The sequence below is a fragment of the Theropithecus gelada genome, chromosome X, assembly GCF_003255815.1.
Source record: "Theropithecus gelada isolate Dixy chromosome X, Tgel_1.0, whole genome shotgun sequence".
NCBI lineage: Eukaryota > Metazoa > Chordata > Mammalia > Primates > Cercopithecidae > Theropithecus > Theropithecus gelada.
The window spans coordinates 121,299,891-121,324,835 of NC_037689.1; the positions used below are offsets into that span (position 1 = coordinate 121,299,891).

A 24,945-nucleotide genomic window follows, 5' to 3' on the forward strand; every position below is an offset into this window, starting at 1 on the left:
AAAAGGCCGGGCGCGGTGGCTCAAGCCTATAATCCCAGCACTTTGGGAGGCCGAGACGGGCGGATCACGAGGTCAGGAGATCGAGACCATCCTGGCTAACACGGTGAAACCCCGTCTCTACTAAAAAAATACAAAAAACTAGCCGGGCGAGGTGGCGGGCGCCTGTAGTCCCAGCTACTCGGGAGGCTGAGGCAGGAGAATGGCGTAAACCTGGGAGGCGGAGCTTGCAGTGAGCTGAGATTCGGCCACTGCACTCCAGCCCGGTCGACAGAGCAAGACTCCGTCTCAAAAAAAAAAAAAAAAAAAAAGAAAGAAAAAGAAAAGAAATATATTGACTATCTACAATCTAATCTAGATAAAACATGTAAGAGTAAGTACTACAGAGCAACTGGACCACATATATTTTAGCAGTTAAAGAAATACAATACTACAATATGTGAAATATATCCCATTGGATGTCAGTAAATGCTCTCATGGAGCTCCAGAATATTAAGACAACTATGACCTTTTCCTGCTTGAATTATGCCCACTCAGCCCAGTGTAGAAATTGGCGGGAAAGCCCAATAAGTTGGGCAGCTGGAGCACTGAAGCTCTGGATCCTCAGGGATGCCACTGCATGTACACATATTCTGTCCACGGTCCCAACCCAGCCCAGTCCTGCCCTTCCCAAAATACTGTTTTTGATCTTGGGGGACACTGAAACCTCAAACTAATAGAAAGTTCTCTTGTTTTCTAGTAGGAGTAGTCCTTTTAAAATTTGAATTGATTACAAATTTCTTCCTCGTTTAGGGCAGTGGAAGAAAGGCCAACATGAAAATATGTTGATTTACAGTTCCCACCATGGCAGGCAGCCCTTTAAATGCTACTTGCTTTTTGCCTAATATAATTTAATGAATGTCCACTCTTTGAAAATTTGTGCACATGAATTCCACTTGAACAATTTTGCAGATTGCACAGAGACACAAAATGGTGGAAGCATTAATAGGTTGAATTTACTTTTTTTATGTTTTATTTATTTATTTATTTATTTATTTATTTATTTTATTTTTTTATTTTTTTTTTTGAGACGGAGTCTCGCTCTGTCGCCCAGGCTGGAGTGCAGTGGCCGGATCTCAGCTCACTGCAAGCTCCACCTCCCGGGTTCACGCCATTCTCCTGCCTCAGCCTCCCAAGTAGCTGGGACTACAGGCGCCCGCCACCTCGCCCAGCTAGTTTTTTGTACTTTTTAGTAGAGACGGGGTTTCACCGTATTAACCAGGATGGTCTCGATCTCCTGACCTCGTGATCCGCCCGTCTCGGCCTCCCAAAGTGCTGGGATTACAGGCTTGAGCCACCGCGCCCGGCCTTATTTATTTATTATTTTTATTTTATTTTATTTTATTTTTTTGAGACAGAGTCTCCCTTTGCCGCCCAGGCTGGAGTGCGGTGGCTGTGATGTCCGCTCACTGCAAGCTCCGCTCCCCCGGGGTTCACGCCATTCTCCTGACTCAGCCTCCTGAGTAACTGGGACTACAGGCGCCCGCCACCACGCCCGGCTAATTTTTTTGTATTTTTAGTAGAGACGGGGTTTCACCGTGTTCGCCAGGATGGTCTCGATCTCCTGACCTAGTGATGCGCCTGCCTCGGCCTCCCAAAGTGCTGGGATTACAGGCATGAGCCACCGCGCCGGCCTGAATTGACTTTTTTTAAAAGCCAACTTTTGGGTTTTGGCTTTATGCATTTTTGTTTATTTTTGTGGCAGAAACAGAGAGGCTTACTGAGATCCCACTTCATGAAGGCTCTCACTGTCCAGCTGCAAGGAGTGTGGTTAGCTGTTACTGCCATCAGCTGTTAGTAGCTCCAAGGTCAGACCACCTCAGGTTTTAAGCTGAGATCATCCTCAGGATGCCCATGGCTAACGATGGAGCAAAAGGAGGTATTGGGATATAGCCTTTTCTGCTCAATGCAGAACTCATCTGAGGGACAATCTTTGCTCCAGAGCTCCCCAGTGGACTGACAGAGACTTTCTCAGGTCTACATTGCAGTCGTACAACACCCCCTGACCTTTTTTTTTTCATGGATATTACTTCTCTATAAACCTTTTGTACCCTTAACTCCCTGGTATCTGTTTCCCTGACAACCCAACCTGTGACGAATTTCTAGTTCATGCATTTGAGCTTTTTCTTTCATTAATTCCCTATTTGTATTTTCTTTTGGATAATTTTGTGGCTTTGCAACTGTGCTTATAGTATACTACTCAGTGTACATATTTTCCACTTTTAGTAATAAGAGCATTTGTAGTGGAGTATTGCAAACCGCTGGATTTGAATGCTTTTAGGGCAGTCATGTACTCTCCAATTCTCCATAGGCCCTTCCTCTCCCTATTTTTACATCTAACCACTTCCTACCTCTACATCACCTACATAGGCCCTGGACACATTTGCGATTCCTGATGTAAAGATACACATTTTCTTCTAAATAGAGCCTTAGATGATCCCATAGGTTTTGTTACAAAGCATTTACCTTTTTGTTACTTCCTACAAAATTTATAACTTCTCGGCCGGGCTTGGTGGCTCAAGCCTGTAATCCCAGCACTTTGGGAGGCCGAGACGGATGGATCACGAGGTCAGGAGATCGAGACTATCCTGGCAAACAGGGTGAAACCTCGTCTCTACTAAAAATACAACAAAGTAGCCAGGTGTGGTGGCAGGTGACTGTAGCCCCAGCTACTCAAGAGGCTGAGGCAGGAGAATGGCGTGAATCCAGGAGGCAGAGCTTGCAGTGAGCCGAGATCGCACCACTGCACTCTAGCCTGGGCGAAAGAGCAAGACTCGGTCTCGAACTGTGTTCGCAGCCGCCGCCGCGCCTCCGTCGCTCTCTAACGCCAGCGCCGCCTCTCGCTCGCCGAGCTCCAGCCGAAGGAGAAGGGAGGTAAGTAAGGAGGTCTCTGTACCATGGCTCGTACAAAGCAGACTGCCCGCAAATCGACCGGTGGTAAAGCACCCAGGAAGCAACTGGCTACAAAAGCCGCTCGCAAGAGTGCGCCCTCTACTGGAGGGGTGAAGAAACCTCATCGTTACAGGCCTGGTACTGTGGCGCTCCGTGAAATTAGACGTTATCAGAAGTCCACTGAACTTCTGATTCGCAAACTTCCCTTCCAGCGTCTGGTGCGAGAAATTGCTCAGGGCTTTAAAACAGATCTGCGCTTCCAGAGCGCAGCTATCGGTGCTTTGCAGGAGGCAAGTGAGGCCTATCTGGTTGGCCTTTTTGAAGACACCAACCTGTGTGCTATCCATGCCAAACGTGTAACAATTATGCCAAAAGACATCCAGCTAGCACGCCACATACGTGGAGAATGTGCTTAAGAATCCACTATGATGGGAAACATTTCATTCTAAAAAAAAAAAAAAAAAAAAAAATCTTCTTGCTGTTATTGGTAGTTCTGAACGTTAGATATTTTTTTTCCATGGGGTCAAAAGGTACTTAAGTATATGATTGCGAGTGGAAAAATAGGGGACAGAAATCAGGTATTGGCAGTTTTTCCATTTTCATTTGTGTGTGAATTTTTAATATAAATGCAGAGGCGTAAAGCATTAATGCAAGTTAAAATGTTTCAGTGAACAAGTTTCAGCGGTTCAACTTTATAATAATTATAAATAAACCTGTTAAATTTTTCTGGACAATGCCAGCATTTGGATTTTTTTAAAAACAAGTAAATTTCGGCCGGGCGCGGTGGCTCAAGCCTGTAATCCCAGCACTTTGGGAGGCCGAGACGGGGGGATCACGAGGTCAGGAGATCGAGACCATCCTGGCTAACACGGAGAAACCCCGTCTCTACTAAAAAATACAAAAAACTAGCCGGGCGAGGTGGCGGGCGCCTGTAGTCCCAGCTACTCGGGAGGCTGAGGCAGGAGAATGGCATAAACCCGGGAGGCGGAGCTTGCAGTGAGCTGAGATCCGGCCACTGTACTCCAGCCTGGGCGACAGAGCGAGACTCCGTCTCAAAAAAAAAAAAAAAAAAAAAAAAAAACAAGTAAATTTCTTATTGACGGCAACTAAATGGTGTTTGTAGCATTTTTATCATACAGTAGATTCCATCCATTCACTATACTTTTCGGAGTTGTCCTACATACAAGTACATGTTTTTAATGTTGTCTGTCTTCTGTGCTGTTCCTGTAAGTTTGCTATTAAAATACATTAAACTATATTAAAAAAAAGACTCCATCTCAAAATAATAATAATAATAAATAAATAAGATAAAATTAAATTAAAAAATAAAGTACGTGGGACTACAGGAATGCACCACCATGCCTGGCTATTTTATTCTTCTATTTCATGGCTTTTTTTTGGCGATGGGCTCTCACTATGTTGCCCAGGCTTCGATCTTGAACAAAATTTTTGTAGAGACAGGAGTCACGCTATGTTGCCCAGACTGGTATCAAACTCCTGGTCTCAAGCAATCCTCACACCTTGGCTTCCCAAAGCACTGGGAGTACAGGCACGAGCCATTGTACCCAGCCATGATCTAGGGGTATCTAGGGGACTGTTCCTCAGTTTCTAAGTAGTAAAGATATTTTGACCATCTTCTATTATTTATTTTAAATTTTAGTGGATTATAATGAGAAGGTGTAGCCTCTACAAATCGCTGCTTCTTTAAATTCATGACGTTTTCCTCTGTGATGAAGCACACAGTCGATGGACATTAGAACATAATTTACATTGAAAAAATTTTTTCCAAGTTCCCAAGAGCTGGAAAACAAAATAGTTTACATTTTAAAATGTGTGTGGAAATATACATATATATGATTATATGTTGAACTTGTTTGTCACATTATTCAATCATCTATTCTCTAGCTTATTTTTCATCTACTTGATCATTCAAGTTCTGAAGGAGATATATTATAATCTCCCATTATGGTGGTGGTTTTCTATCAAAATATTCTTGGGTTTCTGAGAGTTTGCTGTAAATATTAAGCTGCTATAATAATTTAGTACATAAAAGTTTGTGATTCATCACTTCAACAAGGATTGAACCATTTATGCCCCCTGTTTGTCTTGTTTAATGCATTTGATCTTGAATTCCACTTTTTTCTAATAAAGCTTGATGGCTTAAGCAACACATTTATAACCTCACAGTTTCTGTAGGTCAGGACTCTAGGCCTGACCTAATTGGGTCTTCTGCTTCAGGTTCTCTTATAAGATTGCTATCAAGGTGTCCATTTAGGGTCTTTCACAGGCTGCAATCAAGGTGTCAGCTGGGGCTGCAGTCTTATCTCAAGGCTCACTGTGACAGGATGCACTTCCAAAATAACTCAAATGGTTGCTGGAAGGATGCAGCTTCTTGCTGGCTGTTGGACTAAAGGCCTCAGTTCCTTGCCAGGGGGCCCTCTGCATCAGCGTAATCACTCAGGAAGAGCCAGAGACAGAATATGAGCAAGATACAGGATTTTTAATTAACAGTTCTTTTCTCCCAATTTTCTGCAGATGGTATTCCACGGTTTTGTACCTTTCTGTGTTGTAGATTTTTAAAATACAAAAAAAACTAGCCAGGCATGGTGGTGCACACCTGTAGTCCTGGCTACTTGGGAGGCTGAGGCAGGAGGATCACCTGAGCCTGGACATGTTGAGGCTGCAGTGACCTGTGATCGCGCCACAGCACTCCAGCCTGGGTGACAGAGTGAAACCCTGGAAAAAAAAAAAGAAAGAAAGAAAGAAGAGAAAACAAAAGACAAGACAAGACTTGGCGCAGTGGCTCACACCTGTAATCCGAGCACTTTGGGAGGCCGAGGTAGGCAGATCACGAGGTCAGGAGATCGAGACCATCCTGGTCAACATGGTGAAACCCTGTCTCTACTAAAAATACAAAAAAGTAGTCAGGTGTGGTGGCAGGCACCTGTAGTCACAGCTACTCAAGAGGCTGAGGCAGGAGAATGGCGTGAACGGTGTGGGGCAGAGTTTGCAGTGAGCTGAGATCGCGCCACTGCACTCCAGCCTGGGAGCGAGACTCTGTCAAAAAAAAAAAAAAAAAGAGGAAAGGAAGGAAGGAAGGAAGGAAGGAAAGAAGGAGAGGAAAGGAAAGGAAAGAAGGGAGGGGAAGAAAGTGGTGTTACCAGAGCCCATGAATCAGGGTTATCCAGTGCAAGCCTGTCTGGTAGGATCTGGGGTTACAGAGGAGCTGCAACCAGTACCAGACGTATTACCCAACACAGAGAGGAAGGTCTACGGAAATATCCAAGCTTCTCCTTGTTCCCAGTCTTCAGCCTTTTACCAGTGCCTCCCAGTGGCCAAAGCCAGCTGGAAGCCAGAATGTGTTCTTTCTGTTTGGAAACTTAACAAGGGTTTCTCTTTATACTTGGAATTCAAGGATTTCACAAGGATAAATTTTGATGTGTGTCTTTTTTGATTATCATTCATATGACTCAGTGAACACTTTTAATCTGCAAACCCAAATCTTTCTTCATCTCAGGGAAATTTTCTTCTATTATTTATCTAGTTAGGTTTTCGCTTCCTTATATTCACTTTGTCCTTCTGGACTCCTATCATTTTCACAACAGATCTCCTGAGTTTCTTAATCCTCAATGATTTCTATTTCTTTACATTTTTGTTCTCTGTTGAAAGCTATTTATTCCGCTTGATCTTACAGATTACTAATTTGGTTCTCAGTTAAGGATCATCCTCTTTTCCAGTTTGTGCACTAATTTTTTTAAATTCTGAAATCAAGTTTTCCAGTTCTAGAATGTCTTTTTATTGTGCTCTAATTGCACATCCTTGAGAGCTTTCATTACTTGTTACACTTTATCATTTGATACACATGTATATAAAATACGCGAAGCACTGTTCTAAACATTTTACAAATATTAACTTGTTTAATCATTTACTAATTCTCTCTGACTCTTCCTGTGATTCTGCATCAATAGAAGCCATCTGTCTAGTTGTGTGAGTTAGTCTTCCTCCCTCTGGTTAACAAATGTCCTCAAAGGGGTCATTTCTCCTTACCTGCTCATGGTTTTGACTTATTAGCAGTTAGGTCAGATTAGGGTCTCCTGAACAGTGGTAAACCAGTGAATGGTGGAAGACTAAGTAGTTTTTGCTGTTGTATGTGAGAAGTAAACTAGATGAAGAGATATAATGCCTTTGCTGAGACATAGGAAGGAAGCCTCTTTGCCCCAAGCCTCCCTGAGCATACGTGGCAATCTCTTCCAATCATAGGAGCTGAAAGTAATTCAGGCCAGCAAAATCATTTTCCTCAAGTTCCATCATGGTCATGTGAATCGGTCAGGTCCCTTAGGTCTTCAGGAAGGCAGGTGAGCAGGTTGAACCTTCATAGAACAGGCTTCATACAGCAGAATCAGTCTTTGTTCCAGATTTCTTTCTTTCTTTTTTTTTTTTTTTTTTAATTCATTGAGGGCTTTCCGGTGTTTACTGGAAAGCCTGCTAGACAAATTCTAAAAGAGCTGTAACACACCCCCCCCCCCCACCAAGGTTTTAAGAGAGATACCCTGCCCTTACCACTACTCCTTGACTCTCTCCTGGCACTAAGCAGATCAGTCTCAGCCAATTCAGGAGGGGAACTCCAGAGCCAAAATTGTCTATTTGAAGTGTCTCACTGGCCAGGCGTGGTGGCTCACGCCTGTAATCCCAGCACTTTGGGAAGCTGAGGTGGGTGGATCACTTGAGGTCAGGAGTTTGAGACCAGCCTGGCCAACATGGCAAAACCCCATCTCCATCAAAAAATACAAAAATTAGCCAGGTGTGGTGGTGCATGCCTGTAGTTTCAGCTACTCAGGAGGCTGAGATGGGAGGATCACTTGAACCTAGGAGGTAGAGGCTGCAGTGGGCCGAGATCGTGCCACTGAACTCCAGCCTGGGTGATAGAGTGAGACCCTGTCACAAAACATAAATTAATTAATTTAATTTAATTTAGAATAAATTTAAAAAATAAAATGAAGTGTCCCACATTGGGCAGAAATGGTCACATGCTAACATCACTGCCTTATGCAGTCATAGGCTGGATGCTACTCAAATCTACTCTCCATCCCCACTAGAAAATACTAAAAGAAATATAGCCTTAAATACAGATTTTAGGCTCCATCATGCTACCTATCCTGACTGTTGAGTTACTCTCCAGCAGGATTCAGGAGGAAGAGTGTATCAGGAACATTTATTCAAGCTTTTATCATCCCAGAACTTGAGGATACTATTTCCTTGTTTAACCTTCCATACTATAGAAACATTGCAGCCAAGCTAATTTCTTTTTTTTTTTTTTTTTTTTTTTTTTTTGAGACGGAGTCTCGCTCTGTCGCCCAGGCTGGAGTGCAGTGGCCGGATCTCAGCTCACTGCAAGCTCCGCCTCCCGGGATTACGCCATTCTCCTGCCTCAGCCTCCCCAGTAGCTGGGACTACAGGCGCCCGCCACCTCGCCCGGCTAGTTTTTTTTGTATTTTTTTAGTAGAGACGGGGTTTCACCGGGTTAGCCAGGATGGTCTCGATCTCCTGACCTCGTGATCCCCCCGTCTCGGCCTCCCAAAGTGCTGGGATTACAGGCTTGAGCCACCGCGCCCGGCCTTGCCAAGCTAATTTCAAAGAGAAGAATGAAAGAAAGTAGGAATAGCATTGCTATTGGTTTTCCAAGACCTAAAAATTATGTTGTATTTCTCTTTAGTTTGATCTTGAGATCTTTCTCTGCAGAGGAAGTATAAACTCTAGCCCTGCCCTGATCAGGTTCCAGGGGATTCTTTGCGGATATTTACACTGTGCCTTTCACAGGATACTTCTTTATCCTATCAGATGGACTAATACCTAGGTATCTGACCCATGGTCAGGTGTCCCTCTCATAGGAAACTTGTTTATACTGTCAACTGCCCTTGAGGTTCTTACCTGACTTGTGTTCAGTTTATTCCTGCCAAGATAGCCACTCTTTAGGAGAGCTTTCACTGGGAGTAAAATTAGGTCTGTGTGTGTCAGTCAGGTGAGGTACAGAGAAGACAACACAACAAAAACACATGAAAAACAAAAGGAGTTTATTACTCATAGATCCCAGAGAGAAGAAGGGTGCCAACAAGCAGATTGTCAAACCAGTGAGAGGGGAGTGAGAAACAGAGAAGACCTATGCAATGAGTCATTCGCTGGGGCCCAGGATGCTATCAAATCAGAGTTCCCTTCCAATTGTGGGGTTAGAGAAAGCAGGCATGAGTTTGATGGGGTTGCATTGTTACAGAGTGGTCACTGCAGCATATCTGCACAGTCCCTGTTGAGGGTAGAATAAACAGAGTGAGTCAAATGTGCTGTCACACCCGGCTAATTTTTGTATTTTTGGTAGAGACGGGGTTTTGCCATTTTGACCAGTCTGGTCTCGAACTCCTGGCCTCAAGTGATCCACCTGCCTCAGCCTCCCAAAGTGCTGGGATTACAGACATGAGCCATCACGCCTGGCCCAACCTCTTAATGACTAAACTGAAATACTTGAAGCAGGGGTGGCAAACTCAAAGACTAGGGTCAAGCAGGTAAGTATGTGAAGGAAGGGACCAAGTATAACGGCATAAGTATTCACTGTATGAGTGGTGAGGATGGCAGCAAATTCCAGAAGGCAAGCTACTCAGTTCCAGCGTACATTGCAGTCAAAAATGCAGTCCAGGCCGGGCACGGTGGCTCAAGCCTGTAATCCCAGCACTTTGGGAGGCCGAGACGGGCGGATCACAAGGTCAGGAGATCGAGACCATCCTGGCTAACATGGTGAAACCCCGTCTCTACTAAAAAATACAAAAAAATAGCCGGGCGAAGTGGCGGGCGCCTGTAGTCCCAGCTACTCAGGAGGCTGAGGCAGGAGAATGGCGTAAACCCGGGAGGCGGAGCTTGCAGTGAGCTGAGATCCGGCCACTGCACTCCAGCCTGGGCGACAGAGCGAGACTCCGTCTCAAAAAAAAAAAAAAAAAAAAAAAAAAAAATGCAGTCCAAACCAGAGCTACATTTTTAACCACAATGCAATACAACCAACATTTAGAGCTGAACCTGTACCCATGCCACCAGTAAAAAGGCTGCAATAAGATGAAGAATTATGGCCGGGCTTAATACAAGCAATTTGGGAGGCCAAGGCAGGCAGATCACTTGAGGTCAGGAGTTCGAGACTAGCCTGGCCAACATGGTAAAACCCTGTCTCTACTAAAAACACAAAAATTAGCCGGGGGTGGTGGCTGTAATCCCAGTTACTTGGGAAGCTGAGGCAGAAGGATCACTTGAACCTGGGAGGTGGGGGTTGCGGTGAGCCAAGACCATGCCATTGCACTCCATCCTGGGCAACAAGAGCGAAACTCCATCTAAAAAAAAAACAAAAAAAATGAGGAATTACATCACCACTCTTTTGATTACTCAAGAAAACCATAAGGTAGTACTACTGAGATCCCTACTCATAGCACCAGAATAAAACCCATACCAACTGTCACCACATCAAGTAAAAGCACCTTTTTAAATCAAGGCCATCATACCATCACTTAATTTACTAGGAGCCAGGCCGGGCGCGGTGGCTCAAGCCTGTAATCCCAGCACTTTGGGAGGCCGAGACGGGTGGATCACGAGGTCAGGAGATCGAGACCATCCTGGCTAACACGGTGAAACCCCGTCTCTACTAAAAAAATACAAAAAACTAGCCGGGCGCGGTGGCGGGCGCCTGTAGTCCCAGCTACTCAGGAGGCTGAGGCAGGAGAATGGCGTGAACCCAGGAGGCGGAGCTTGCAGTGAGCTGAGATCTGGCCACTGCACTCCAGCCTGGGCGACAGAGGGAGACTCTGTCTCAAAAAAAAAAAAAAAGAATTTCTAAAAAAAAAAAAAAAATTTACTAGGAGCCAATCTCTGATACAACCATGACTTATATTCATATCAACATTTAGCACTCCATGAGAAAGCATTAGCGAAGAAGAAGGTTTTTATCCCTACAATACCAAGAGAAAGTTGTGGCCACTCAATTTTCCTCGTAGACCTAAAAGTGTTCAAAAAAAATAGTTTATTAATTTTCTTAATGGTTTTGTCATTTGTACTACATGGATTACTATAAATTATTTAACCAGGCCGGGCGCGGTGGCTCAAGCCTGTAATCCCAGCACTTTGGGAGGCCGAGGCGGGTGGATCACGAGGTCAGGAGATCGAGACTATCCTGGCTAACATGGTGAAACCCCGTCTCTACTAAAAATACAAAAAACTAGCCGGGCGTGGTGGCGGGCGCCTGTAGTCCCAGCTACTTGAGAGGCTGAGGCGGGAGAATGGCGTGAACCCGGGAGGCGGAGTTTGCAGTGAGCCGAGATCAGGCCACTGCACTCCAGCCTGGGAGACACAGCGAGACTCCGTCTCAAAAAAAAAAAAAATATATATATATATATTTAACCAGTGCCCTATATTTAGGGCTTCTTCCTTCAAGTATTCATCGTTACAAATAATTCTACAATGATCATTACTATGTATCCGTTTTTAAGTATTTCTACAAGATATATTCACCAAAGTGTAGTTGCTAGATCAAAAGATCTATACCGACCCTACGTAGTCGCTCACGCCTGTAATCCCAGCACTTTGGGAGGCCGGGGAGGGCGGATCACAAGGTCAGGAGTTCAAGACTAGCCTGGCTAGCATGGTGAAACCCGGTCTCTACTGAAAATACAAAAAATTAGCCGAGAATGGTGGCATGCGCCTGTAGTCCCAACTACTCGGGGGGCTGAGGCAGGAGAATTGGTTGAACCCAGGAGGCGGAGGTTGTAGTGAGCCAAGATTGCGCCACTGCACTCCACCATGGATGACAGAGCGAGACTCCGTCTCAAAAAAAAAAAAAAATAGGTCTATACCTTTAAAATGTTTATAGATATTGATAAAATGGCATCAAAATATTAACCCAATGTATAATCCTACAGACAGTGTTAAAAGAATGGCTATTTATCAATATTCAAGCCAACCCTGGAAACTGTCAATATTTCAAATCTTTACTAATCTGACAGATCAAATGAAATATTTTGATTAGAGGGGCCGGGCGCGGTGGCTCAAGCCTGTAATCCCAGCACTTTGGGAGGCGGAGACGGGCGAATCACGAGGTCAGGAGATCGAGACCATCCTGGCTAACCCGGTGAAACCCCGTCTCTACTAAAAAAATACAAAAAAAACTAGCCGGGCGAGGTGGCGGGCGCCTGTAGTCCCAGCTACTCGGGAGGCTGAGGCAGGAGAATGGCGTAAACCCGGGAGGCGGAGCTTGCAGTGAGCTGAGATCTGGCCACTGCACTCCAGCCTGGGCGACAGAGCGAGACTCTGTCTCAAAAAAAAAAAAAAAAGAAATATTTTGATTAGCATTTATTTGGTTATTAATGAGGTTCAGTGTCTTTCATACATTAGCCATCTGTATATGTATATTCTCATAACCGTTGTCTATTTTTCTAATGTGTCATTGGTCATTGATTTGTAAGAAATTTTTTTGTATTAAGTAAATAAGATTTTCTCTCTCATATGTAGTGCAAATTTTTTTTTTTTTTTTTTGAGATGGAGTCTTGCTCTGTTGCCCATGCTGGAGTGCAGTGGCCTGATCTCTGCTCACTCAAACTCCGCCTCCCGAGTTCACGCCATTCTCCTGCCTCAGCCTCCCGAGTAGCTGGGACTATAGGCGCCCGCCACCACGCCCAGCTGCTTTTTTGTATTGTTAGTAGAGATGGGGTTTCACCGTGTTAGCCAGGATGGTCTTGATCTCCTGAACTCGTGATCTGCCCACCTCGGCCTCCCAAAGTGCTGGGATTACAGGCGTGAGCCACCGCGCCTGGCCTGTAGTGCAAGTATTTATTCACAATTTGTTTTTTAAAATATTTATTTGTGCTGCCTTATGCTGTGCAAGATTTTTTTTTTTTTTTAGTGTAGTTGAATTTACATCTTTTTTTCCTTCAAAGCTTCTTGGGGTCGGGAATGGTGGCTCATGCCTGAAATCCCAGTAATTTGGTAGGCTGAGGCAGGAAGATCACTTGAGCCCTGGAGTTCAAGACTTGCCTGGGCAAAGTAGGGAAACCCTGTCTCTACAAAATTAAAAATTAAAAAAAAAAAAGCCGGGCATGGTGGTGCCCACCTGAAGTGTAGTCGCTGCTACTCAGGAGGCTGAGTTGGGTGAATAGCTTGAGCCCAAAAGGCCGAGGCTGCAGTGAGCAATGATCGCACCATCGCACTCCAGCCTGGAGACAGAGAAAGACCCCATCTCAAAAACAAACAAACAAACAAAAAACTTCTTGGCTTTTGTCATGCTTAGAAACCTCTCACCTGCTTTTTTTTTTTTTTTTTTTTTTTTGCTTGTTGTTGTTGTTGCTGTTGCAGTTAAGAGATAGTCTCTCTGTAAGCCAGGCTGGAGTGCAGCGGTGTGATCATAACTCGCTGTAGCCTCGAACTCCTGGGCTCAAGCAATCCTCCTGCCTCAGTCTTCAGAGTAGCTGGAACTATAGGCATGCACCACCATAACCGCCTAATCTTTTAATTAAAAAAAATTTTTTTTTTTTTTGAGAAGGAGTTTTTACTGTGTTACCCAGGCTGGAGTGCAGTGGCATGATCTTGGCTCACTGAAACCTCTGCCTCCTGGGTTCAAGCAATTATCCTGCCTCAGCCTCCCAAGTAGCTGGGATTGCAGGCACCTGCCACCACTCCTGGCAAATGTTTGTATTTTTATTAGAAACGAAGTTTCACCATGTTGGCCATGCTGGTCTCAAACTCTTAACCTCAGGTGATCCTTACCTTACCTTGTGAAATTCCTTCTCCTTACCTTACCTTCTCCTTACCTTACCTTACCTTCTCCTTACCTTACCTTGTGAAATTCCTTCTCCTGGCTCATCCTGTCTCAAAAGCTCCCCTACAGGCCGGGCGCGGTGGCTCACGCCTGTAATCCCAGCATTTTGGGAGGCCGAGGCGGGCGGATCACGAGGTCAGGAGATCGAGACCATCCTGGCCAACACGGTGAAACCCCGTCTCTACTAAAAATACAAAAAAGTAGCCGGGCGTGGTGGTGGGCGCCTATAGTCCCAGCTACTTGGGAGGCTGAGGCAGGAGAATGGCGTGAACTCGGGACGCGGAGCTTGCAGTGAGCCGAGATCGCGCCACTGCACTCCAGCCTGGGCGACAGAGCGAGACTCCGTCTCAAAAATAAAAAAAAAAAAAAAAGGTCCCCCTACTGAGTACCTTGTGTCCCCGGCCCCTGCCCGCCAGCGAACAACCCCCTTTGACTGTAATTTTCCACTACCTACCCAAATCCCATAAAACGGCCCCACCCCTATCTCCCTTCGCTGACTCTCTTTTCGGACTCAGCCCGCCAGCACCCAGGTGATTAAAAAGCTTTATTGCTCTATTGCTCGCACAAAGCCTGTTAGGTGGTCTCTTCACACGGACGCGCGTGAAATTGTCTATTCTTGAAGTTCCTCATTTAAACAGACGTCAAGGAGTAGGCACCTGGTAGTATCAAGCCTGAAACAAAGCAATAACGTGATGTTTCACCCAAGCCCAGAGTCCTAAGATCACAGACGACTAGGCTGTGTCTGACCGGAAGCTCCTCAGCTCCCTCTCTGCAGTTCCCTGCCCTAAGAGAATGTCACCACCTGCTGAGAGCAACAGCAGCAGTACCACTAGAGGGAGCCTTTGGTGGTAAAAGAAAGATCCCCTGATGTCTCCAACCTTTTTTTGGTGAGGTAACAGGATATCTGGCTTGCCACAAAGATTTTTTATTTATTTATTTTTATTTATTTATTTGTTTTGAGACGGAGTCTCGCTCTGTCGCCCAGGCTGACTGCAGTGGCACGATCTCGGCTCACTGCAAGCTCCGCCTCCCGGGTTGCTGCCATTCTCCTGCCTCAGCCTCCCGAGTAGCTGGGACTACAGGTGCCGGCCACCACGGCCCGCAATTTTTTTTGTATTTTTAGTAGAGACGGGGTTTCACTGTGTTAGCCAGGATGGTCTCGAGCTCCTGACCTCGTGATCCGCCCGCCTCGGCCTCCCAAAGTGCTGGGATTCCAGGCGTGAGCCACTGCACCCGGCCCACAAAGATCTTTTTGACCAGACATATCCTAGCTAAGGGATGTCCAAACAACGGAATGTGAGGCCAACCTCCCATCAGACTTAAACTTTTGACAGGAGAACAAACCTCAAAACTGATTAGTCATGTAGCTAGCTAGCTATAGAGCTTTCAACTTAAATTAGCAGCAGCTGCCCAATGCCATGTGCAGTAACAAACTGGTTTTTGGGGTTTTTTTCCCTTTGATTTTAATGTTGTGTGTTCTTCGCTTGTTTGTTCATTTATTTATTTCTAGATGAGGTCTCGCTATGTGGCTCGGGCTGGTCTGAAACTCCTGGGTTCAAATGAGCCTCCCACCTCAGCACTCCAAAGTGCTGGGGTTACAGGTGAGAGTCACCACCCCCAGCCATAATGTATTTAAACCCTTATTTAAATAAGCTTGTTTTCAGAAACATCTGAAAAAAATAAATAAAATAAAATTGTCACCTTACAATAAGTTTTAATATCTAGTAGAGCTGGATTTTTCTCAAACTTATTTTTACAAATTCCTAGACATTCTTGCATATTTCCACTCAGATGAATCTTTAAGATGATTTTGTCAGCTATCCAAAAAGTACTGTGGAGTTTTAAAATCAGAATGGTGATAAATTTATAAATTAATTTGGGAATAATTACTACTTTTGCAAAATTCAATCCTTTGCTGTCCCTCTGGATTAATTTTAGTCTCCTTTGTATAGGTGTTACACAATTTCTTCATTAATATCGTATTTATGAGTCACCTATAATGTGCAAGGCACTGTTTATTCTTGTATGCTGAACATACAAGAATATATCCCTGTTTTCATGGAGTTTACAATCTAGCTGGGGAGGGAGACAACATTTTTAAAAACAAATAGCCAGGCACGGTGGCTCATGCCTATAATCCTAGGACTTTGGGAGGCCGAGGCGGGCAGATCACGAGGCTAGGAGTTTGAGACCAGCCTGACCAACATAGTGAAACCCCGTTTCTACTAAAAATACAAAAATTAGCCGGGCATGGTGGTGCACGCCTGTAGTCCCAGCTACTCAGGAGGCTGAAGCAGGAGAATCACTTGAACCCAGGAGGCAGAGGTTGCAGTCAGCCGAGATCGCACCACTGCACTCCAGCCTGAGCAACAGAGTGAGACTCTGTCTCAAAAAAAACAAAATTAAATTAAAAACAAATATAATATGACAATTGGTGACAAGTGTTATAAGGAAAATAAACCTGGGTAAGAGCATAAAGAATAAAAGGAAAGGAATGCTATTTTACATAGGCTGATCAGGGAAGGCCTTTCTGATAGGTAAAACTTTAGCAGAAACTTAAAGGAGGTGAATGAATCAGCCATGAGGATATCAAGGTAAAGAGCATTGCAGGCAGTAAGTACAAAGCCCTAAGGCTCAAACGTAACTGGCTTGTTTGAGGAACAGCAGGAAGCTAGTATGACTGAAGTACAGGTGATAAGATCTGAGTGCTAACCAGGGACCAGGTTATATATAAGTCCTTGTAGGTCATGGGAACGATTTTGGATTTTATTCTGAGTGGGTTTAAAAGGCACTGGGAGGTTTTAAACTAAGAAGCGACATGTCTGATTTATTCTTTTAAAGGATCACTGTCACCTCTATGAGGAGAATAGAATGGCAAAGGTGGAAGTTGGGAACTCAGTTAAATCCAGGAGATACATATGATGGTAGCTTGGGCCAGGGTGGTGAGGAGGGTAATTTGTGCTCAGAACAGAAAGAAGTGAGCCAGGGCCTCTTCCATCCAGAGGCATTTACCAAACAAGAGGTGTTCCTTAAGTGTGAGGGACACACGAGGCAATGAGTTAGTGACCTGCAGCTGCCAGGAAAGTAGACCCTGGACTCTGGGTAATATCTGTGTGTGTGTGTGTGTGTGTGTGTGTGTGTGTGTGTGTGTCTCTCTCTCACACACACACACACACACACACACTCAACTAGGATTCTGTCGTAGTCTTTGCCCTAGGGGTCATTTGCCTACCCCAGGAAACAACTGATAGGCAAGCAGTGCTTTGGGGTGGACACTGGGAACTGAAGAAAGCAGCTGAAGCTGTGCACCAGCCAAAGGGGACTCCTAGCGCAAATTACACTCTTGTGCAGAGAGAACTCAAAGGACTACGCTCTGGAATATGGAAACAGAAAAATCCTCAAGCTTTGTTTCCAGATCATTAATGCTTTCAGATGGTGAGTCATGACTAAGGCAAGCTTTGAGAGAGGCCAGGAACCCAGAGAGGTTAGCATAGCATGCAGGGATAGCTTTTAACCTTAAGGTGTTTGACCATTCCAAAGAGGTATGTGAGAAGCTGAGCTGCTCATTTGTTGGTTTATGGGGCTGGGGGCAAAAGGTGGAATCTAAGGGGTACTGTTCCTTGCTTTGGGTTTGGAAACTAGATAGCTACACCCTAGGAGTAAGAACGAACCAGAAGTAAATTCGCCTTCATGACCTCCATAGACCAGATTTATCATTTGAATGGCCCACAAAATATCAAGATTTAAACTTGGAATAAGGTAATCCCATAGTTTTCCCATACTATTAGTGCCCCAGGCACTTGGTAAGGAACAAAAAAAAAAAAATCCTTTCTGGGAAAAGACAATATTATTCCAAGTCTCAAATTATTTCTATAAATAATTCTTCAGGGCCGGGCACAGAAGCTTATGCCTGTAATCCCAGCACTTTGGAAGGCCAAGGCAGGTGGGTCACTGGAGGTCAGGAGTTTGAGACCAGCTGGGCCAACATGGTGAAACCCCATCTCTACGAAAAATACAAAAATTAGTTGGGCGTGGTGGCAGGCACCTGTAATCCCAGCTATTCGGGAAGCTGAGGCAGGAGAATCGCTTGAACCCAGGAGACGCAGTTGCAGTGAGTCAAGATCGCGCCACTGCACTCCAGCCTGGGTGACAAGAGCAAGACTCCATCTCAAAAAATAATAATAATAATGATAATTCAAATAGGATATCCAACACATAACTAAAGATAACCAGGGACCAGGTGCGGTGGCTCACGCATGAAATCCCAACACTTTGGAAGGCTGAGGTGGGCAGATCACGAGGTCAGGAGTTCGAGACCAGCCTGGCCAACATGGTGAAACCCTGTCTCTACTAAAAATACAAAACTTAGCTGGACGTGGTGGCGGGTACCTGTAATCCCAGCTACTCAGGAGGCTGAGGCAGGAGAATTGCTTGAACCTGGGAGGCAGAGGTTGCAGTAAGCTGAGATCGCCCCATTGCACTCCAGCCTGGGGGACAGAGTGAGACTCCTACTCAAAAAAAAAAAAAAAAAAAGTTGGCGGGGGGCTGGGCGGCAAAGGGCTTAAGTAGACATTTCTTCAAAGAAGATATACAAATGGCCGATAAAGACATCTAAAGATGTTCAGGGCCAGATGTGGTGACTCACACCTATAATCCCAGCACTTTGGGCTGCCAAGGTGGGAGGATATCTTGAGCCCAGGAGTTCATGACCAGCCTGGGCAACATAGTGAGACCCTCTCTCCATATAAAAACAAAAAATAAGGCTGGGCACGGTTGCTCACACCTGTAATCCCAGCACTTTGGGAGGCCGAGGCGGGCAGATCACCTGAGGTCAGGAGTTTGAAACCAGCCTGGCCAACATGGCAATACCCCGTCTCTACCAAAAACTACAAAAATTAGCCTGGCATGGTGGCGGGCGCCTGTAATCCCAGCTACTTGAGGCAGGAGAATCGCTTGAACTTGGGAGGCCGAGGTTGCAGTGAGCCGAGATTGAGCCATTGCACTCCAGCCTGGGTGACAGAGCAAAACTCCATCTCAAAAATAAATAAATAAATAAAATAAAGGTGTTTAACATCACTAATCATTAAGGAAATGCAAACCAAAATCACGAGATACCATTTTACATGCAGAAGAATAGCTATAATTTTAAAAAGATAGAGTTTCACAAGTCTAGATGCTGAGCCGCTCCACATTCGCAACGTCACGTGGAAGCTGAAGCTGCACCCCCCACGTGGCCCCTCTGGCCAGCTGAGCACCTCAGATAAGAACTACACCCAGTCCAGCACCAGCAGGTCAGTCACCAGCATCAGCCCCACCCTCTGCAGCTGGCTCTCCTGCTGCTGCACTCCCCGGCAGCAAGGTCTGATGGCCCAGGTGGCAATCACTGCAGCAGGCATGGCTGTGGACTCTGCTATGGGGCACACACTGGGTCATGCCATCAATGGGAGCTTCAGTGGAGTAAATGATGCTGAGCCCACAAGTGGTGACATCACTTACCAGGAGCCTCAGGGAACCCAGCCGGCCCAGCAGCAGTAACCTTGCTTGTATGAGATAAAATGGTTTTTGGAATGTGCCCAGAATTAGGGAGACAAAGTTCTGTGAGGGTTTCCATGAGGTGTTGAAGCAGTGCAGACTTGCAAATGGATTTATCTAATCAAGAAGTTCAAATTGAAGAAATGGAAAATCAGCTCTCATAACTAAGTTAATTTAGTGTAAAAATATAATTGATAGTCGGGCGTAGGGGCTCACGCCTGTAATCCCAGCACTTTGGGAGGCCAAGGCGGGCGGATCACCTGAGGTTGGGAGTGCGAGACCAGCCTAACCAACATGGAGAAACCCTGTCTCTACTAAAAAAAAAAAATACTAAAAATTAGCTTGGTGGCAAATGCCTGTAATCCCAGCTACTCAGGAGATTGAGGTAAGAGAATCACTTGAACCCAGGAGCTGCAGGTTGTGGTGAACCGAGATCGCACCACTGCACTCCAGCCTGGGCAACAAGAGCGAAATTCCGTCTCAAAAAAAAAAAAAATACCATCCTGGCTAACACGGTGAAACCCCGTCTCTACTAAAAAAATACAAAAAACTAGCCGGGCGAGGTGGCGGGCGCCTGTAGTCCCAGCTACTCGGGAGGCTGAGGCAGGAGAATGGCGTGAACCCGGGAGGCGGAGCTTGCAGTGAGCTGAGAGAGATCAGGCCACTGCACTCCAGCCTAAAAAAAAAAAAATATATATATATATATATATATATACACACACACACATATACACACACATATATATACACACACACATATATATACACACATATATATTTAATAGTGAAGGTATAAAGTGTAAAACCATCAGTTAAACCAATCCTCTGTCATTCATTACTTTCTTGCTTCAGAATTGCAATAGAAGAGTGTTCTTATTTGGTAGAATTTCATTACGATAGTATAGAATTTGGGGCTTGTCCAATGTTTGTGTGGCCTCCTTAAACCAGCTGTTGTGATTTTTTTGTTGTTGTTTTGTTTGTGAGTTAATTAGAATAAGGTGATTTTCTTCGCCCAAAAAAGACATAACAAGTGTTGCTGACAATGTGGAGAAATGGGAACCCTTATACATTGTTGGTGAGAATGTGAAATAATCTAGCTACTTTGGAAAAAATGGAAACAATCTACATGACCATCAACTAATGAATGAATAAACAAAATGTGGTATATTTATACCAAATATTCCACTTATTCCATTAAATGGAATATTATTTGGCCATAAAAAGGAATGAAGTACTGATACATGTTACAACATGGATGAATCTCAAAGAAATTATGCTAAGTGAAGGAATCACTCACAAAAGACCACATATTATATAGTTCCATTTATTTGAAATGCGAAGCAGAAATTGTGACCCTTCCGCCCGACCGGAAGGGTGGTATTTGAAAGATGTGTTGGCAGGGTATAGTGGCCCTGTAATCCCAACACTTCATGAGTCCGAGGTGGGTGGATCACCTGAGGTCAAGAGTTCAAGACCAGCCTGGACAACATGGTGAAATCCTGTCTCTACTAAAAATACAAAAATTAACTGAGCCTGGTGGTGCATGCCTGTAGTCCTAGCTGCTCGGGAGGCTGAGGCAGGAGAATCACTTGAACCTGGGAGGCAGAGGTTGCAGTGAGGCATAATTGTGCCACTGTACTCCAGCCTGGGTAACAGAGCAAGACTCCAGCTCAAAAAAAAAAAAAAAAAAAAAGAAAAGAAAAAAGAAAAAGATGTGTTAGGAAAAAAAAAAAAAAAGGAAGGAGCCAAAGAATTGCACAGTACAAGAGACAGTAGTCTTGTGAAGGCAAGACATGAAGAAGTAGGCCGGGCGCGGTGGCTCAAGCCTGTAATCCCAGCACTTTGGGAGGCCGAGACGGGCGGATCACGAGGTCAGGAGATCGAGACCATCCTGGCTGACACGGTGAAACCCCGTCTCTACTAAAAAATACGAAAACTTAGCCGGGCGAGGTGGCGGGCGCCTGTAGTCCCAGCTACTCGGGAGGCTGAGGCAGGAGAATGGCGTAAACCCGGGAGGCGGAGCTTGCAGTGAGCTGAGATCCGGCCAGTGCACTCCAGCCTGGGCGACAGAGCGAGACTCCGTCTCAAAAAAAAAAAAAAAAAGACATGAAGAAGTAGTCATTGGAGGAATAGCATTCAGAAGATCAAAAGATCCTTCTCGCCGGGCGCGGTGGCTCAAGCCTGTAATCCCAGCACTTTGGGAGGCCGAGACGGGTGGATCACGAGGTCAGGAGATCAAGACCATCCTGGCGAACACGGTGAAACCCCGTCTCTACTAAAAAATACAAAAAACTAGCCGGGCGAGATGGCGGGCGCCTGTAGTCCCAGCTACTCGGGAGGCTGAGGCAGGAGAATGGCGTGAACCCGGGAGGCGGAGCTTGCAGTGAGCTGAGATCTGGCCATTGTACTCCAGCCTGGGCGGCAGAGCGAGACTCCGTCTCAAAAAAAAAAAAAAAAAAAAAAAAAGATCCTTCTCTCCAAAAGTATCATTTATTAAAGCCACTATACTTTATTGTATCAACAGAAGAGGGTGCTCTTGAGCCAATAAACCAAATAAGGTATCTGAATCCTTTTCTTCACATAGAATTAATCAAAACGTTATGAACGAATCAGGAAAATCCAGGATACTTTACAATAATCAGAAAATGATTATCTTCACAGAGTTACTATAAGGGGGTAAAAAAGCAAGAACCAAAACTTTTCAGCTGATGAAAATAAATACCCTCAAAAAAAAAAAAAGCATAGTAAAGGAGAGAAAAACTTAAATATAATTAAACACGCAATTACAGATATGAAAGACTACTGTGAATCAAAAATTTAAGGCTGGGCACAGCGGCTCACACCTATGATCCTAGCACTTTGGGATGCTGAGGTGGGTGGATCATTTGAGCCCCGTAGTTCTAGACCAGCCTGGCCAACATGGTAAAACCCCATCTCTACTAAAAATACAAAAATTAGCCAGGTGTGGTGGCGTGCACCTGTAATCCCAGCTACTCAGGAGGCTGAGGCAGGAGAATTGCTTGAGCCTGGGAAGTGGAGGCTGCAGTGAGCCAAGATTGCGCCACTGTGCTCCAGCCTGGGCGAGAGAGCCAGACTCTTGTCTCAAAACACACACACACACACACACACACACACACACACACACTAGAAACAAACAACAGGAACATGTGGCGTGCTGACTGAACTCAGGAAAGAAATTGCAGAAAAACACAAAATCATCTCAGAAGAGAAAACTTAATTACGAGGTGCCCAAGGGAGAATTGGTATCATTGAAAAATGCCGTAAAGGGAAAGAAAGAATGTGAATAAAAAAGAACCAAGACAACCAAAACAAATTAAAGGGGCAAAGAGCAAACTGACAGTCTCGCTTGGTCACCAGGCCGGAGTGCAGTGGCGTGATCTCGGCTCACTGAAACCTCCACCTCCCAGGTTCAAGCCATTCTCCTGCCTCACCCTCCCGAGTGGCTAGGATTACAGGCACACGCCACCACACCCACCTAATTTTTGTATTTTTAGTAGAGATGGGATTACAGGCGTGAGTCACCGAGCCCAGCCTGAAAGCTCTTAAGAAAAAACCAAATGGCCAGACACAGTGGCTCACACCTGTAACCCCAGCACTTTGGGAGGCCAAAGCAGGCAGATCACCTGAGGTCAGGAGTTCAAGACCAGCCTGACCAACATGGAGAAACTCCATCTCTACCAAAAAAAATGAAAAAAAAAAAAACAAAATTAGCTGGGCGTGGTGGCGCCTACCTGTAATCCCAGCTACCTGGGAGGCTGAGGCAGGACAATCGCTTGAACCCAACGGATGGAGGTTTCAGTGAGCTGAGATCGTGCCACTGCACTCCGGCCTGGGCAATAAAGTAAGACTCTGTCTCAAACAAAAACAAAAACAAAACAAACAATGGAACAGAACTGTTATAATATTTAAAATTATAACTTAAAACTTTCTAGAAATAAAGCAACATCCACTTCTACATATTTAAAGATTCCATGGTGTACTTAAGGACTCTGAGACATAGCTCAGTAAAACAGACAATAGTGATTAGAAAAAAAAAATCCTTTGACTCTATAGGCAAAATAAACAAAAAAACACTTAAGTGACCTACAGGAAAAGAAAATCAGTTGGCATCAAAGTACTTGACAGAATTATAGAAAGTAAGATAACAGTGAAGAAATCTCTTGAAGAAACTCAAGTTTTTAAAAAGTCTGAGTTTCAGAAGACTCAAACATATCAGAGAAAACAAAAGAAAAAAGTGTGAGCCAAAGATTCCATCTTTAAACTTTCAAGAACTCAAGTAATTTTGTATTCAAGGACTCTTTCTGAGGATTCTACTAGGAGTCAAGTTTCATGCAACTAAAAGATGTTTGAAAAATTTTAGCCAAAAAAAACAGATCTTAAGAATTGAACATGTTCAATTATATAAATCTAAGACTAAAACAAATGTAAGAATAAGTGCTGATGAATGTTCTCTGGCAAAGTAGAAATACAATTAAAAATGGGAGCAAAGAAGAAATGTAGAAGAATAAGCTCAATGATTAAGCACAGGTAAAAGGTGAAAGTTAAAGCATATCTTTTAAACAAGCAAACCAGCCTGGCACAGAGGATCACGCCCGCAATTCCAGCACTTTGGGAGTCTGAGGCCAGAGTATCACTTAAGCCTGAGCCCAGGTGTTCAAGACCAGCCTGGGCAATGTAGCAAGACCTCCATCTCTTAAAAAAATTAATTAAAAAAAATAAAAAATTAGGAAACCAATAGTAAAAACCTAGGTAAGAAAAATGAGGGCTGGCCCGGCGCAGTGGCTCACGCCTGTAATCCCAGCACTTTGGGAGGCGAGGCAGGTGGATCACCTGCAGTCAGGAGTTCGAGACCAGCCTGGTCAACATGATGAAACCCCATCTCTACTAAAAATACAAAAAAATTAGTCAGGTGTGGTGGCAGGTGCCTGTAATCCCAGTTACTCAGGAGGCTGAGGCAGGAAAATGGCTTGAACCCGGGAGGTGGAGGTTGCAGTGAGCCGAGATTGTGGCATTGCACTACAACCTGGGTGACAAGAGTGAAACTCCGTCAAGAAAGAAAGAAGAAAGGAAGGAAGGAAGGAAGGAAGGAAGGAAGGAAGGAAGGAAGGAAGGAAGGAAGGAAGGAAGGAAGGNNNNGAAGGAAGGAAGGAAGGAAGGAAGGAAGGAAGGAAGGAAGGAAGGAAGGAAGGGGAAGAGGAAAGAGAAAGAAAGAAAGAAAGAAAGAAAGAAAGAAAGAAAGAAAGAAAGAAAGAAAGAAAGAAAGAAAGAAAGAAAGAAAGAAAGAAGGAAACAGAGAGAGAAAGAAAGAAAGAAAGAAAGAAAGAGGCCGGGCGCGGTGGCTCAAGCCTGTAATCCCAGCACTTTGGGAGGCCGAGACGGGCGGATCACGAGGTCAGGAGATCGAGACCATCCTGGCTAACACGGTGAAACCCCGTCTCTATTAAGAAATACAAAAAACTAGCCGGGCGAGGTGGCGGGCGCCTGTAGTCCCAGCTACTCAGGAGGCTGAGGCCGGAGAATGGCGTGAACCCGGGAGGCGGAGCTTGCAGTGAGCTGAGATCCGGCCACTGCACTCCAGCCTGGGTGACAGAGTGAGACTCCGTCTCAAAAAAAAAAAAAAAAAAAAAGAA

General features: G+C 44.8%; 1 protein-coding gene, 1 non-coding gene and 1 pseudogene across 2 annotated transcripts; 2 read left to right on the plus strand and 1 right to left on the minus strand.

Annotated features, from left to right (window-relative positions):
* Window positions 1–2,824: 2,824 nt before the first annotated feature.
* LOC112615700 (histone H3.3-like) lies at window positions 2,825–3,375 on the plus strand. Its single transcript, XM_025372549.1, has one exon. It carries the CDS (start codon window positions 2,934–2,936, stop codon window positions 3,342–3,344), a length of 411 nt encoding a protein of 136 aa, XP_025228334.1. The 5' UTR covers window positions 2,825–2,933; the 3' UTR covers window positions 3,345–3,375.
* Window positions 3,376–7,382: 4,007 nt separating this feature from the next.
* Window positions 7,383–7,444, minus strand: LOC112616711. Its single transcript, XR_003117741.1, has one exon. It is a non-coding gene; the product is annotated as a U7 small nuclear RNA (small nuclear RNA).
* Window positions 7,445–18,935: 11,491 nt separating this feature from the next.
* On the plus strand, window positions 18,936–19,462 carry LOC112615260 (annotated as a pseudogene).
* Window positions 19,463–24,945: the final 5,483 nt, after the last annotated feature.

Excerpts from the sequence above, each read along its gene's own strand:
- LOC112615700 (XM_025372549.1), top strand. The coding sequence starts at position 2,934 with ATGGCTCGTACAAAGCAGACTGCCCGCAAATCGACCGGTGGTAAAGCA.